At 58.8% G+C, this 14,847-nt stretch overlaps 2 protein-coding genes and 1 long non-coding RNA gene across 3 annotated transcripts; 2 read left to right on the top strand and 1 right to left on the bottom strand.

The window, feature by feature from the left end:
* Positions 1-618: 618 nt before the first annotated feature.
* Positions 619-2,266, top strand: LRRN4CL (LRRN4 C-terminal like). Its single transcript, XM_074959807.1, has 2 exons — positions 619-734; positions 1,233-2,266. The coding sequence occupies exon 2, from the start codon at positions 1,238-1,240 to the stop codon at positions 2,096-2,098; it is 861 nt and encodes a 286-aa protein (XP_074815908.1). The 5' UTR covers positions 619-734; positions 1,233-1,237; the 3' UTR covers positions 2,099-2,266.
* A 760-nt stretch (positions 2,267-3,026) lies between these two features.
* LOC141991487 (uncharacterized) lies at positions 3,027-10,587 on the top strand. The gene is made up of 6 exons (XR_012640372.1): positions 3,027-3,093; positions 8,737-8,761; positions 9,156-9,209; positions 9,513-9,590; positions 10,144-10,235; positions 10,450-10,587. It is a non-coding gene; the product is annotated as an uncharacterized LOC141991487 (long non-coding RNA).
* A 25-nt stretch (positions 10,588-10,612) lies between these two features.
* On the bottom strand, positions 10,613-12,736 carry LOC141991486 (proton-coupled zinc antiporter SLC30A1-like). Its single transcript, XM_074959806.1, has 2 exons — positions 12,180-12,736; positions 10,613-11,842 (listed from the first exon to the last, which is right to left on the bottom strand). The coding sequence occupies exons 1-2, from the start codon at positions 12,730-12,732 to the stop codon at positions 11,115-11,117; spliced, it is 1,281 nt and encodes a 426-aa protein (XP_074815907.1). The 5' UTR covers positions 12,733-12,736; the 3' UTR covers positions 10,613-11,114.
* Positions 12,737-14,847: the final 2,111 nt, after the last annotated feature.

Here is a 14,847-nt window from a genome sequence, read left to right as displayed (position 1 = left end):
CCTGGCTCCCAGCTCTACCTCACTAGATCGCTCTTTCCTCTCAATACTGGGGACAGCACCAGGTCACGACTGCCAGGCTGTCTGCTTTAACCATTAGCCCCCCCTCCCCTACCAGAGTCAAGGCTAGAACGCGGGGGTCCTGGCTCCCAGCCCTCCCCATGCTTTGCCCTGGCTGCAGGCTTGGTCCCTGCGGTCTGTCTGGTTCCTGACTGTCAGGGCTGGGCCAGGGCAGGAAGAGTCTGTCTGGAACAGATACCTGTGGCCAGGCAGCTTCCCATTGTCCACCCCGCCCGGAGCCGTCCCTGACCGTGCCCATGACTCCGGGGGCTGGGCTCCCTGCCCGCCCTGCAGCATCTCTGCTGCCTCCGGGGGGGGGGGGGAATCAGCCGGGAGGGACAGAAATGTCCTTATAAGGCAGAGTTTTATTTTCCTTATGGCCACCTGCAGCTCCCCATGCCCCATTCAGGAGCCCCCGGGCCGCTCCGCCCCCTGGCAGCCCCAGCTGGGCGGGGGGCGGGGGATGAGCTCAGCGCCCCGACAGGATAAAACTTGCTGCAGCTACCGGAGCGAAGCAGACGAGACGCGAGAGCAGAGTCGAGCGGTGCCAGCCCCGATCCCCCAGCGCCCCGGAGAGGAGAACCCCGACCCCCAGCGCTGAGCCCTTTCCTGCTGGAGACCAGAGCCCCGTGGCCCCAGTGACCTGACGCCCGCCCCCCTCCAGCTGCAGGCAGCGGGTGAGTAAGGCCTGGGCCTTAGGGAACCCCCATCTCCAGAGTCCTGGGACACCTGCCTGGAGGCCAAAGCCCCAGGGGTGTCTCCTTGTGAGGGTTGCTGTGCGGGAACAACCAGCCCCCGCTTCTCCTGCGGAAGGGCCTGTGGGATGGAGCCCCCAAGGGGCACATGGACAGTATTATCCTATTGATAGTTGTGGTTTCAGTTCCAGCCCCCAAGAGGGACAAATGGACTTCTGGGAGTCAGAACCCCTTGGTTCTGTTCCCAGCTCTGCCACTGACTGACCATTTGTGTGAGTTCCTTCCCGTCTGTGCCTCAGTTTCCTCTTGTGTGAAGTAGGGGCAATGACCTTGCCCTGGCTCCCAAGGGCTGTATAGCTCCCTGGGATATTGTAAGGAGGTGGGACTGGGGCAGAGTGCTCTGATGGGGGAATCATACTTCCCCCAGTATCCTGTAGCATCATCTCACCTCATACAGTCACCTAGTCCTCTCTCTTCCAGGAACCATGACCATCCTCCTGGGATTCTCGGCTCCAGTCTTCACGACCGCATGCCTCCTGATCCTGTGCCCAGAGGGGGCTCCAACGAGCATGGGAGGCTCCCTACCCCTTCCCCCGAAGGGCCAGAGCCACTGGCCCTGGCTCCGTGCCCAGGAGAGCAGCCCCCTTACCTCCCCCACCCCCCAGCACGACTTGGGGACAGACTATTACAGCTATGAGGACCTCTCCACCCCAGATACCCCAGAGATGCCTGGCTCCCAGCACCCACCCTATCAGCCTTGTGACTACCACCATTGCCGCCACCTGCAGCCAGCCTGTGCAGAGCTGAGAGAGGAGACTGGTTGCCTATGCCCTGGGGTGACTGGCCCAGATGTGCCCCCAGAACCGCCCCAGCTGGGGGTAGTGCACGTCACTGAGTCTGCGGCCAGCCTGCATTGGTGTGCCCCCACCTCCACAGTGTGGGAGTACCGGCTGATGTACCAGGCTGATGGGGACCACACCATTGTGGGCCCCATCTTCAACAGCACCTTCCGGATGGCAGTGCTTGGGGGACTGCACCCCAGCACCTCCTACCTGGTGTGCATCATGGCAGCCAACCAGGCCGGTGTCAGCCCCACCGACGATGGGAGTCGGGACCACGGACCATGCCGTACCATCCGCACCCTGGCCCCCCAGCTCCCCTATGCATATGTGGTGGCAGGACTGGCGGCCACGTTCGGCCTGGTGGTGGTGGCTGCGCTGACCTGGCACTTTGCCCTGCGCTCGAGGAGACGGCAGTTCCACGGCTCCCAGGACAACATCCTGGATGGAGAGGTGGGGCCAGGTGGGGTGGCCAATGGCTCATACGGGGGCAAGGAGCAGCTGTAGGGGCACCTGAACCCTCCAGCCCCCAGAGATGTACACTGCTGGCCTGGATCGCAGCCACGCTCCATGGACTGTCCAGTGCAGTGGGGACCAGGGCTGGCAGAGATGTGGAGTTAGTGGGGGGCACCACCTGAGCCAGCCAGGGCATGATGACCTCCCCCACTCCACATGGGGGAAGGCTGCTCAGGTCCTGATGCCCCCCCTCAACATTTATTTATTTATTTATTTATATATTTATATAGTGAAAGTGTGTTGGGGGGGGGTGGTCCTGAAGCATCAAGGGCTGTGGGGAGGCCCCATGGGGGAGCGAGCAGAGGGACCCATAGGCAGAGGCCCTTGCCAACCAGTATGAATCATTCTGAGTAACAGTCCCACCCTGCACCAGACCCTTGTGCTGGCTCCATGTGGGGGAGGGGGTTGCCTGGGGCTCCCCCTGCTTGTTGTGCGGGGAGGTCGTTCCAGTTGCTGTTGCATGGCCTCGGGGCTTCACCCTGAGACCACCTTCCTCCCATAGCTGGGATGGCGCGGTGGGGGGAGGAGCCATGGCAGGGGGCTGGTCGCCGAGGTGGGGAGGCTGGGGGTGTTCTGTGCTGCTGGCAATGTGAACTTGTTAGTGTTGAATAAAGCCCAGAAGCAATGTCCTGGCCGCAGGTTTGTCCCTCGTCTCCTTCAGCTCCTCTCGGTTGCATGGAACAGTGAATCATTATGGTACCCCCCATCGGGGCTATTCCCCCCCACTTCCTGGACAGTCTGTCTGGACCCAGCTCTGCTGGGGTTTCCGCTCACAGCTGCATCCAGCAGCGTCACAAGGGCCCTTGAACCACTGCCTGGAAAACATGATCCATCCCAGATGTGTGTGAGAGGACCCCAGCCCAGAAGGAATGGGAATGAGGAGCAGCCCCAACCCCCCTCAGCAGCCCCCGCCCTCCTCGCCCTGGGGATTCCTGAGGAACGGCCCAGCTCCCTGCCCTGACTGCTGGGGAAGCCGTGGTGCCCAGGTATGTGAGGTGAAGCCCAGGACAGATGGTGCATGTCGAGGGATGTTCTGCAGGTCCCAGGCGCAGGCGGGAGGGAGGTATTGGGGCAGAGCTCAGCCTCACTGCGCCGGGCACCAGGCTGAATGCATGGATTTGATACCGTCTGCATTCAGGGCTGTGCACCCCAGGGCCAAGGGGCCTGGCTGGGCATGGAGGTGGAGAGATGCCTCTGTCTAGTCCAGCCCTCCTATGTGTGTGTCCTAGGCCCCAGCTGTTTTGAAGCCAGAGGGACCCCCCCGGCATGGATTGACAGTGAGATGGGGCAGTGGGGGAAGGGGTTGCTCCTGTATTGTTGTGACGCAGCCATTCATGCTGCAAGTTGTGTAATCTGGGCAGACATCATTGCCCCCGGCTGAGGAACTCACTGGTACGGGACACAGTGTAATAACGGGCCAGACTGCAGCCACTTCCCTTCTTGGCACTTGCTCACACAGACATGCAGGCACACAGAGTAACATGTGCGCACACAGAGTGGCACGCACAGAGAAACATGCAGGTACTCGGAATGACATCCAGACGCAGGCCCTGCGAATGCCACACACACACGGACATGCACACACAGTATGTGCTATTGGGTCCAAAGCCCAGCCCCTTCCCCTCCTGGCCCCTCGCTGACAGACACAGTGTCTCTCACACACATGCTCTCTCACACACTCACTGCCAGGCCAGGTTTTCCATGCTCTCACCACGCTGGCTGCCGTGCTGTGGAAGCCAGGTCTCAATGGTGAGCACCTTCAGAACCTGGCCCTGAGCCATTCGCATGCCAGATGCTGAGCACCCCCTGAGCTGGCATGGCTTCCCAGCACCGCCCTAACACTCACCCACAGACACTGAGCCGGCACTCCCCTGCCACAGGGGTGTGAGCCCAGGACCTGCCCCTCTGCATTAGGGCACTCTGGGGGAAGGGCCAGGTAGGAGTGTGTGTGTCTGGGGCTCTCGCTGCTGGGCACTCAGGTGCTTTGAGCTGCGCTTTGTTTGTGCTCGGTCGGCCGCAATGATTTCCCAGGCAGCACCCGACTACAAAGAGCTTCGTGTTTTGGGACAATCGCCTGCCTTGAGACCTGTGAACACCTTGGGTCTGACACCCGCTCACAAATGCACCAACACGCACACACTGCAACATACAACAACATGCACTCATTGTAACACACACTCGTTGACACTCACTGTAACACAAACGCACTCCACACATACCAACATATGCTCACTATAACACCCACACACACATTGAAACATGCTCACTGACACACACACACTCACTGGAACACTCACACTCATTGACATTCGCTGTAACACACAATCATTATAACAAACACACTCACTTTACACACACTGTAACATACACTCCATGTAAGACACATACCAAACACACACAACACACTCACTGGAACATGCTCACTATACCGCACACTCACACTGACATATCGCACACAGATCCACATGGTCACTGAAAAACACACACACGTTACACACACGTTATCCCCACTCACTGTCAGACACTCACACAGACACATATGTTCACTGTAACACATCTCCACCCCCTCCACATGACCAACATATCATACATGCACAAAAACACACTCTTTGTAACCCCGTCCATGCATGTGCATTTGCCCCTGTCCTGTCCGAATACACGCTGTGTGCTCTGCGAGTGACTCTTGGGGCCGTGCAATGCTGGCTGCAGTCCAGCGCACAGAGGGTTAAGGGTGGCACCAGGGATTGGGGATGGAGGGGGGAGGATGGGACAAAGCCTCTTTCATTCCCTGCTTGGAGAGTTTCCTGTCTGACCTACATACCTCCCCACGCTGCCCTGAGCCAAGGCCCCTGGCTCTGTCCCAGCAGGCATGGGAGGGGGCAGTTTAGCTGAGCCATGAGGTAGTGGTGGGAGCAGTGTCAGGAGGGGCCGTGGGAAGGGAAGGAAAAGAAAGGGTCCAGCTGGAGCAGAGGATGGGAAAGGAAAAGCCATGATGGGGAGGAAGGGGGAAGCATGAGCCCCAGCCCGTTCCCATGACGGGCCTGCCCTGGCGAAGGTGCTTCATGGCATTCAGGGCAACAATCTACCCTGCCCCCACAATATGGATCAGTTCCCCCACCCCTCGGTAGCTGTGTCCCATGCTGAGATGGGAACCCCCAACTGCTTGGCCCTGAAGCCTGGTAGAAGGGGTTGCCTGGCCCGAGGCCCCAGACACTGAGCCTCAGGTACCCGACTCCTTGGCCATGGGACCCCCAGCCTGGCCCACTCTCCAGGGCAGTGACCATGGGTGGGGGGAAAGAACCTGGCACTTCTCACACACAGACACACACACTTACTTCCCTCTGCCTGGAGAGCTAAGAGAATGTTACAGCCAAGAAAGACAAACACAAAACACACAGTGAGGGGCACAGCTGGGAAAAGAACCTGGAGTCCAGGCTCCCAGCCTGTCCTGATCTCACTCGCTAGATCCCACTCCTCTCTCAGAGCCGGGGATACAACCCAGGAGTCCTGGCTCCCATCTCAGCCCTAGGTGTAAATTCATGATACTTCCTGTGACAGATTGGGAGCAATGTCTATATTCCGGTATGACCTCCTCCTGGGTTGGTGAATGCACCATTGTGTATCGGGACCTTCCCGGAGGAGTGTGACTTTCATGTTATGTTTCATGTCCATAGTTAATTGGCGCATCCATTGCACAGTGGGGGCTGGACACCTAGTGGAAAGACTATGAGATGCATCTTGATCACTTGATGGCACTGGGCCACAAGACAGACTGGCTTTCCCCTGCTGAGACAGTGCCTTTGCCATCCATAGGGCCATTACCTTGGACTGACCCTCTCCACAGAAGCAGCTAGAGCCTGCATCTCCCCCGACAGAAGCACATGGGGAAAGGAGGGCCCAAGATGATTTTAAAAGGGAGGGGGCTACCCTAAGTGAGGCCAGTCCATCGTTCCGTGCCTGGCGGCCAGGCTAAGAGGAGACAGGGTGGTATGGCTTAAGGATGCTGGGCACACTTAGGCCTCCCAGGATGGGTAGATCAGCCTGGGGCAGGAGCTGCAGTCAGGGCTCTGTGTTGTGTCCACTGACTCATTGTGGATCTCTAGGTGGTTTGGTTAAGAGCAACGTGCCTGTGGTTCAGAAATGCCTTGACCAAGCCCCTGTTCTGATGCAGGCTGGGTTAAATCTCCTTAAACTGTTGTGACTGCCAGTCCTCATTGATGAGTGGTGTAAGAGACAGGTAGGCAGCCCCACCTGAGCCAAGAGGTATGCCAGCCCACCCAGGAATTTGGCCTATGTGAGCAGAGGGCTCTCCAGGGTATTTGGATAAGAGGGAAGCAGGACAAAACAAGAGTCAGACAAAGCCCAAAGAAGCAGCTGGCAACACAAGCCAGGAGCAAGCCTAGAGCGCTTGAGGGTGGGGGGTGGGGGCTGTGTCTGGGGCTGTGAGCAAGGACACTGCCTCCTGTTGTTTGGTGCCACCTGTGTTTGGGGGAACAGGACTTTGTACAGTCCATGTAAATACACAGGATTATACCAAAGGGCCCAGACTCCGTCGTCCAGGCTCCTCCCAGCTAGAACCACCCCCAGGGCCCTGGGCTTTGACCAGCCACTCAGGTCAAAAGTGGTAGCAGCCACGTTGTCAAGAACCCAGAGCACCCACAGCCCAGGGGCCTCTGGAGAGATGTGTCTGGAGCACCCACGGCTCAGAGGACTCCAGGGAGATGTGTCCGGAGCACCCATGGCCCAGAGGACTCCAGGGAGATGTGTCCGGAGCACCCGCGGCCCAGGGGACTCTGGGGAGACATGTCCAGAGAACACGTGGCCCGGGAGACATGTCCAAGCACTTGGGGCTGGGGAAGGCTGGGGTGCTGGCTCCAACGTGTAAGGCAGCCAGACTGTGGGGGCACTTAGAGATCCAGGGCTGGGAACAGTGACCTGGCTCAGCCCAGACCCAGGGGGCTTGGCAGCAGGGTCCCCTCACAATGGCCAGGTGTCCATTCAGAGGAGGGGCAGGGGGAAGGACAGGCTGTGACAAGCCCTATCCTCTCCCTCCACCCCCCTGCACATGGGGTCACTCAGGATCCCTACAAGATTTTCTGCAAGAGTCGGGGGGTTAGCCCCGTTCAGATGGCTGGAGCCAGGGAAATGGAGCAGGGTCTGGGAGGAGGAGTGGGAGCAGGACCAAGGGGAAATAACTGGCAAAGGGGGAGCAGAAGGGGAAGAGGGAGCATGGGAGGGGGGCAGGTGGGGGGGAGGCATGCTGGGGGTAGGACCTGGGGGAAAGGGCACAATCTGGCATGGGGGACAGGGGTAGAGGGCAGGGTTGTGAGAGGTATGGGGGGCAGGGCCTATGGGCATTGACTCCCACAGAATTTTCAGGCGGTTGCCTAACAACTGGGATGCCCCACGGACCTAGCCCAGACCAATCCATGTGGGGCGGGTAGGAGCTTTAACCTGAGAGACCCCCCCCTCCCAATTCCCATGGCCCCAAGCCCTGGTGCAGGCTGCTGGGAGGCTGGGGGGAGAAGTCGGTTTCTAGGGGGGAAGCTGCCCTTGGTGGCACATTTCCCCCGTGGCAGGATGAATGGGCCGCTCTGGCCCAGGCTGGTTCCGAGCCGTTAACCCCCGTTCTCCTGCTGGGTCCGGCATCACCATGGCTGCCCCATGCCTCCAAGTGCGGATCATCTTCTGGTGAGCGGCAGAGATACCCCCAGGGCCCCCTCACCCAGAACTGCCCCCATGGGCACACCTCGTACAACTCCACCCTCCATGGGCACCCCTCACCCAGCTACACCCGCCATGGGCACACCCATACAGCTCCACCCCTGTGGGCACCCCCTCACCCAGCCCCACCCCCATGGGCACCCCTCACCCAGCATTGCCCCCCGGCACTCCTCACCCAGCACCGTCCCCATGGGCACTCCTCACCCAGCATTGCCCCCCCAGGGCACCCCTCATCCAGTTACACCTCCCATGGGCACCCCTCACCCAGCACTGCCGCCATGAACACACCCTATACAACTCCACCCTCCATGGGCACCCTTCACCCAGCTATACCCCCATGGACACCCCTCACCCAGCACCGCCCCCATTGGCACTCCTCACCCTGCACCACCCTCATGGGCACACTCCATACAACTCCACCCTCCATGGGTACCCCTCACCCAGCTACACCCCCCATGGGTACTCCTCACCCAGCACTGCCCCCATGGGCACACCTCATACAGCTCCACCCCCATGGGCACCCCTCACTCAGCACCACCCCCATGGGCACTGCTCACCCAGTTACACCTCCCACGGGCACCCCTCAGCCAGCACTGCCGCCATGGGCACACCCCACACATTTCCACCCCCATGGGCATCCCTCACCCAGCACCGCTCCCCATGGGCACCCCCTACCTAGCACTGCCCCCTGGCACCCTCCATGGGCACCTCCTACCCAGCACTGCCCTCCTAAGGGCACAGCCCACCCTAGGCACTGGGTCCCTGCCTCAGCCTCCCTTCTCACCCCCGCAATTCTGACACCCCTGAGACTGGGCCTCTGCCCAAACCCCAGCCTTCCAGCCCACACTGGTTCCCTTTCAGCATGGGGCTGCTCCACACTGATGTTGGGCTCTGTTTGCTTGTAGTGGCAGCTGAGGATACAGAAGCCGGGTGAGTAAAGAGACCTCCCCCCACATGTGTCCCCCATCCTCCTGTGAGAGACACAGCCTATGTGGCCGTCATTCCACCTGTGTGCCCTCCCAATGCCCCCATGTGCCCCTGGATTTTGCTGGGCCTTCACACCTTCATATGTGGGGGATGGTTCCCAGCCCTTCCCCCTAGGGATCCACCCCCAGGGTCCCTCCTGCAGAGGGAGCTGGGCCCAATGGCTGATGGTGTCTCCCCTTCTGAGGAGTGGTGCCCTGGGTGATGCCAAAGGGCAGGGCGCAGGGGGATTTGTGGGCCTAATAGGCTCCCTGGGGCTGGGGAAAGAGGAGCAGTGGTGGGGCCCTCCCCCACTCCAAGTCACTGACCTTCCCCCCATCTCTCCTTCTGCTCCCCCTAGTTCCTGCAGCTGCAGGAGTTCCTAGAGAAACGCTTCCCAAAGCAGCTGGAGATTGTGAGTGACTGGGGTGAGGCTGGGGCTTGGGGACCAGGAGGGGCAGAGGGCCTGGGTTAGGCGGGACGGGGAATCTGGGCTGGGAGCTGCTCCAGCACCAGCAGGGCAGGGTTAGAGCAAGGCGCCCCACTCCGCTCACCTGAGCCCCCAAGGGCATCCCCAAGATTTGTGTGGGGATCTCATGCCCCAGGCTCCTCAAGGTTTCATCCCCACTCTGGGACAGCTCTCCTTGGGGCCCACTGCCCTGCTGTTCAGTCCCCACGCTTCCCCCATCTGCTCACCACACACTCGCTGTCTCCCCAGACAGGGGAAATGGCCCCCGGCTCTGGGGCCTTCGAGGTTCTTCTCCCTGACAGCGGGGAGGTCCTGCACTCCAAGATTGTGAGTACCCAGCAGGCACTGTGTGTTGGTACCTCCTGGCTGGGGAATCTGGGGGGCTGGGGGCACATCCCCGGCTCTAGGGGGCTCTCTGTGTGGGGCACATGCTCGGCTTTGAGGGCTCTGTGCTGGGGGCACATCCTTAACTGGGGGAGGCTGGACAGGGGCACTGTGCGGGGGGTCACATCCTCGGCTTTGGAGGGGCTGGGCAGGAGCACTGTGCTGGGGGCACATCCCCAGCTCTGGAGGTACTGGGGGACACTGTGGTGGGGGCACATCCCTGATTCTGGGGGTGCTTGGGGGCACTGTGCAGGGGGCACATCCTTGGCTTTGGGGGGCACTCTGCAGGGGGCACATCCTCAGCACTGGGAGTGCTGGGGGGCACTGTGATAGGGGCACATCCCTGACTCTGGGGGTGCTTGGGGGCACTGTGCTGGGGGCACATCCCTGTTTTGGGAGGCGGAGTGGGGGACACATCCCCAGCTTTAGGGGGAACTGGGCAGAAGGGCAGGGGTATCACGGGGAGCACAGACTGACCCATCCCCTGGTCCTGTAGAACGGTGATGGCTATGTGGACAGTAACGCCAAGGTGCAGCGCATCTGTGAAGGCATCAGCAAGGTCCTGAAACAGTAACGAGCAGGGATTGGGTAAGAGAACCCTGGCTGAGGGGCAGCTGGAGGCATTAGGAGCCCAGTGGGCTAGGGGGTCATGTCCCAGCCCAGGTGGGGTCTGCGCTCTGTGGGAGGTTGAGGGATATGCTCCAGCCCATGTGGGGTCGCAGGACACGCCCCAGGCTGTGTGGGGTCAGGGGATGAACATGCCAGGAGCTGACACTGCCCCATTTCCCCTCTCTCCACGCAGGGCGCTGTGCTTTCCAGGGCAGCACATGACGGGATCAGCTGAAAGGGAGTCACAGCCCAGGCCGGTCCCTGATCTCCCCCTGGTGCTCCAACCCCTGTGACTGTCACCAAGCAATAAAGAACAACATCTTGGCAGGCAACTCCGTACCCTTTATTTACAGGGAATGCAGTGCTCTAAAAGGGGAAGTCCCACGTCAGCCCCGTCCTGTGGCATATCCTGTCCTGAGTCCTGTGGGGAGCCCCATCCTGTGCCACGGCCTGTCCTGAGTGCTGAGTCCAGGGGCAGCCCTGTCCCACAGCATGGCACGTGGTGAGTCCTGGAGGCAGCCTCGTCCCGCAGCACGGCAGGTTCCAAATCCCCATAGTGCTGCTGATCCTTGGAGGCCGGTTTCTGCTCCCCATTTAATTTTCAGTCTTCAGGGCTGCCAACACCCCACTGCTCCCCCACATGCCCCTGGCTTCTCCCTCCGGGAAACTCACATGGGCCTGGGGCAGGCAAAGAGCAGTGGCATGGCAAGGGGGTGAGGGCGCTGGCACAGTTCTCAACACCCGACCTGCCTGAGGGGTGGGGGCAGCAGACGCTGCTCATGGGAGTTGCTGCCATGGCCCCCGCTCGCTCCAGGATGTGCCGCTTTTAAGTGCTAGTTCAGAGGTGGCTTCCATGGCTCACACCATGGTCTCGTACTCCAGGATCACCGTGGGGCTGGGGGATGGGAGTGACGGGTGCCTCTTCCTGGGGGCCTCACCATGCCCCATGCAGCCATCACCCCCACCTGCTGCCATGCAGCATGGTCCCTGAAGTGCACCGAACTCGGGCTGCACCGTGGCTGTGTGGATCCCATTATCCCAGAACACCTGCTGGATCCTCCTGGCCACAGCCCCGTAGGAGGCAGTGTCCAGGCACCCGACATGGGCTGTGGCCACCAGGTTGTAGGCACTGTCCAGCTGCCAGACATGGAGCTCACGCAGGGCTGCCACCCCCTCCGTGCCCCTCAGATGCAACTCAAGTCGCCAAAGGTCCAGATGGTCGGGCACAGCCTGCAGCAGCACCAGGGCAGAGCCCCGCAGGGATGGAGCAGCCAAAAGGATCAAGGCCAGCACCATAACCACACAAAGCCCAGGGTCCAGGTACAGCAGCCAGCAGGTCCCCAGCTCTGCCAGGGCTGGTGCAGGGCTGCCTAGGGGCCGGCATGGCGTCCCAATGCTGGGGGGCAGGCAGGCCACTTGCTCCGCACATGCGGGCCACAACAGGTGGAAGGCAAGTGAATATAGCAGCATGGTGGCAGGGCCCAAGGAGGCAGACAGGAGGCGAAGGCAGAGAGCCAACCGGGCACCAGACTCCTCTGCAGGCAAGCACCCGTCCTCTAGCCAGGGCTGCCTGTTCCCCAGCAGGTCTGTGCAGGGGGAAGGAAGAGGTGTGAAAAGGGTGGGGGGGCAGCATTTCATGCTACAGCTTGGGGGCAAAGGGCAGGGATCTCAGGGCAAGGTGGGGGGGGGGGAAGGAGCAAAGACTTAGGGAGTCATAGGGCAGGCTCAGTTCTTACTTAAGCAAACTCCCCCACCCAAAGCTGAAAGAGTGGCCCAGTACCCCTTCCCCCCACACCCATCCCCAAATATCTCACCCCCCGCTGACACAGCAGGCCTGGTCTGGTACCAACCCCAGCTCAGCCCTCCCCTCTAGCTGAGAGACAGGCCTGGCCTGGTACAGCCCCCAACCTTGCCAGGACTCACCTTGTGTCTCCTGGGCAGATCTGCCTGTAGCTGCACCCTCTCTGCTGGTGCTGGCACTGCTGCTGTGGTGACTCTTCTCCCGAGAGGGATGGTGCTGCCCATCCAGCCTCACCCCAACCAGATGGATGAGGAGCCCAGCAGCCCCGACTCCCACCAGTGCCAGGGGCTGCTCTGTCACCTGGGGGTGCCCTGCCCGGTGCAGTGCTCTGGGCAGCAGGGCCAGGCACAGTGCTGTCAGGAACACACCACACACCAGGGTCCCTGTCACTCGGGCCCGCACCCATCCAAAGGTGTTCCTGCAATCAGGGTGTGCTCCGCAGGTCAGCTGGCCATCTAGCAGAGCCACCCCCAGTGCTAGCACCATCCCCAGTGTCTGGAGTGAGCAGGAGAGAGCCAGCAGCGAGCCTGTGACCCGGCTGGCCACCACCTCTGCCAGGAACAGGCCAATGGCAAGACAGAGCTGGGCGGTTAGCCAGCCCTGGTGCCCCCACAGCCCTGGCCCTGCCAGCCAGCCCTGGTGCTCCATCTGCATTGGCAGCCTGGGCAGCCCCATCCCTACCCCAGCAGTGCCCGCCCCCATATGGGCTCTTGTCCCTGTCTAGCCTCTGGACTCCTGTCCCTACCCCAACCCACTCCCCTGGCAGCCTCGTCCCTACCCCTGTCCCAGCAGCCTTCTCCCTATCTGCGTTCTGGGCTCCTGTCCCTGCCCCTGCTGCTCTGCACTTGTCGCCAAGAGTTTGCACTCGGAGTGGCCAGTGCACACAGTCCCGTTGTCCTTGGGGGTTCCTTAAAGGGGCAGCACCAGCTCCCTCCCACTGTGGCTGCCTGCCCAGCCCACCACCAGCTGGCAAGCACAGCACACAGGCTGCTCTCAGTCTCACAGCCCTCGACTCAGCAGGAAGACATCCCCTCTTCTCTCTGCAAGCTGGGGTGGGAGCAAGCAGGTGCCCCCATTCCTGGGGTTCACATGGGGCAGCTCAGACATGGGAACCCCAAGAGCCTCTGTACTGGGGAAACTAGGAATCCCAGCTCCACCCAGGGGTCAGCACTGCAGAAAACTGGGAATCCCAGCTCCAACCAGAGGGTCTGTACTGGGGAAAACTGGGAATCCCAGCACCAGCAGAGGCTTCATAGATTCCAAGTCCAGAAATGATCAATCACTATGATCATCTAGTCTGACTTCCTGTATAATGCAGGCCTTCCCTGCATTAATTCCTGATTGAACTAGAGGAAATGTGTTAGAAAAATATCCTATCTAGAATTAAAAATTGTCAGTGATGGAGAATCCACCAGGACCATTGTTCCAATGGTTAATTACCCTCACTGTCAAAACATTACGCCTTATTTTCAGTCTGAATGTGTCTAGCTTCAATTTCCAGCCATTGGATCATGTGCTACCTTTCTCTTGTAGATCAAAGAGCCCGTTATTAAATATTTATTCCCCATGTAGGTACAGCCCCACTTGACTATTATCAAGTCACACTTTAACCTTCTCTTTGTTAAACTAAATAGATTGCGCTCTTTGAATCTACCACGAGAAGGCATGTTTTCTAACTCTTTAATCATTCTCATTGCTCATATCTGAATCCTCTCCAATTTATCAACATAATTCTTGAATTGTGGGCACCAGAATGGGGGACAGTATTCCAGCAGCAGCCACACCAGTGCTAAATACAGAAATCTTCCTTACCCCTAGTTGCGATGTCTGTTTATGCATTCCAGGATTGGATTAGCCTTTTGGGCCACAGAGTTGCCTGCGGACTCATGTTCAGCTGATTATCCACCACAACCCCCAAATCTTTTTCAGAATCACTGCTTCCCAGGATAGAGTCCCCCATTGTTTGTATGGCCTACTTTCTTTATTCCTAGCTGTATACCTTTACATTTAGTTATATTAAAACATATATTCTTTGCTTGCACCCAGCTTACCAAGAGATCCAGACTTGGTCTGAATCAGTGACCTGTCCTCTTCATTACTTACCACTCCCCCAATTTTTGTGTCATCTGCAAACGTTATCAGTGATGATTTTACGTTTTTTCCATGTAATTAATAAAGAAGTTCAATGGCATAGGGCCCAGAACCGATCTTTGGGGGACCCACTGGAAACACACGTGCTTGATGATGCTTCCTTGTTTACAGTTACATTTTGAGACCTATCAGTTAGCCAGTTTTTAAATCCATTTAATATGGGACATGTTAATTTTATATCGGTCTAGTTTTTTAATCAAAATGTTGGGCAGTACCAAGTCGAACACCTTACAGAAGTCTGTGTATATTACATCAACACTATTACCTTTATCAACCAAACTTGTAATGTCATCAAAAAAGATATCAAGTTAGTTTGCCAAGATCTATTTTCCATAAAACCATGCTGATTTGCGTTACATTACCCTCCTTTAATTCTTAAATGAGTCCTGAATCAACTGCTCTGTTATCTTGCCTGGGATCAATGTCAGGCTGACAGGACTATAATTACCCAGGTCATCCCGTTTACCCTTTCAAAAAATGGCCCAATGTTAGCTTGTGCCAGTCTTCCAGAACTTCCCCGATGCTCCAGGACTTATTGAAAATCAACAGTAACAGTCCAGAAAGCTTGTCAGCCAGCTCTTTACGAACTTTTGGATGCAAGACATCTGGACCTGCTGATTTTAAAATGTCCCACTTCAG

Source organism: Natator depressus, chromosome 7, assembly GCF_965152275.1.
Source record: "Natator depressus isolate rNatDep1 chromosome 7, rNatDep2.hap1, whole genome shotgun sequence".
NCBI lineage: Eukaryota > Metazoa > Chordata > Testudines > Cheloniidae > Natator > Natator depressus.
The sequence above is the reverse complement of the archived record's forward strand: the minus strand, read 5'-3'. Positions and strand labels throughout refer to the sequence as shown.

Excerpts from the sequence above, each read along its gene's own strand:
- LRRN4CL (XM_074959807.1), top strand. The coding sequence starts at position 1,238 with ATGACCATCCTCCTGGGATTCTCGGCTCCAGTCTTCACGACCGCATGC.
- LOC141991486 (XM_074959806.1), bottom strand. The coding sequence starts at position 12,732 with ATGGGGCTGCCCAGGCTGCCAATGCAGATGGAGCACCAGGGCTGGCTG. Across the intron at positions 11,843-12,179 it reads ATCTGCCCAGGAGACACAAG|ACCTGCTGGGGAACAGGCAG; the intron begins GTGAGTCCTGGC and ends CCCCCTGCACAG.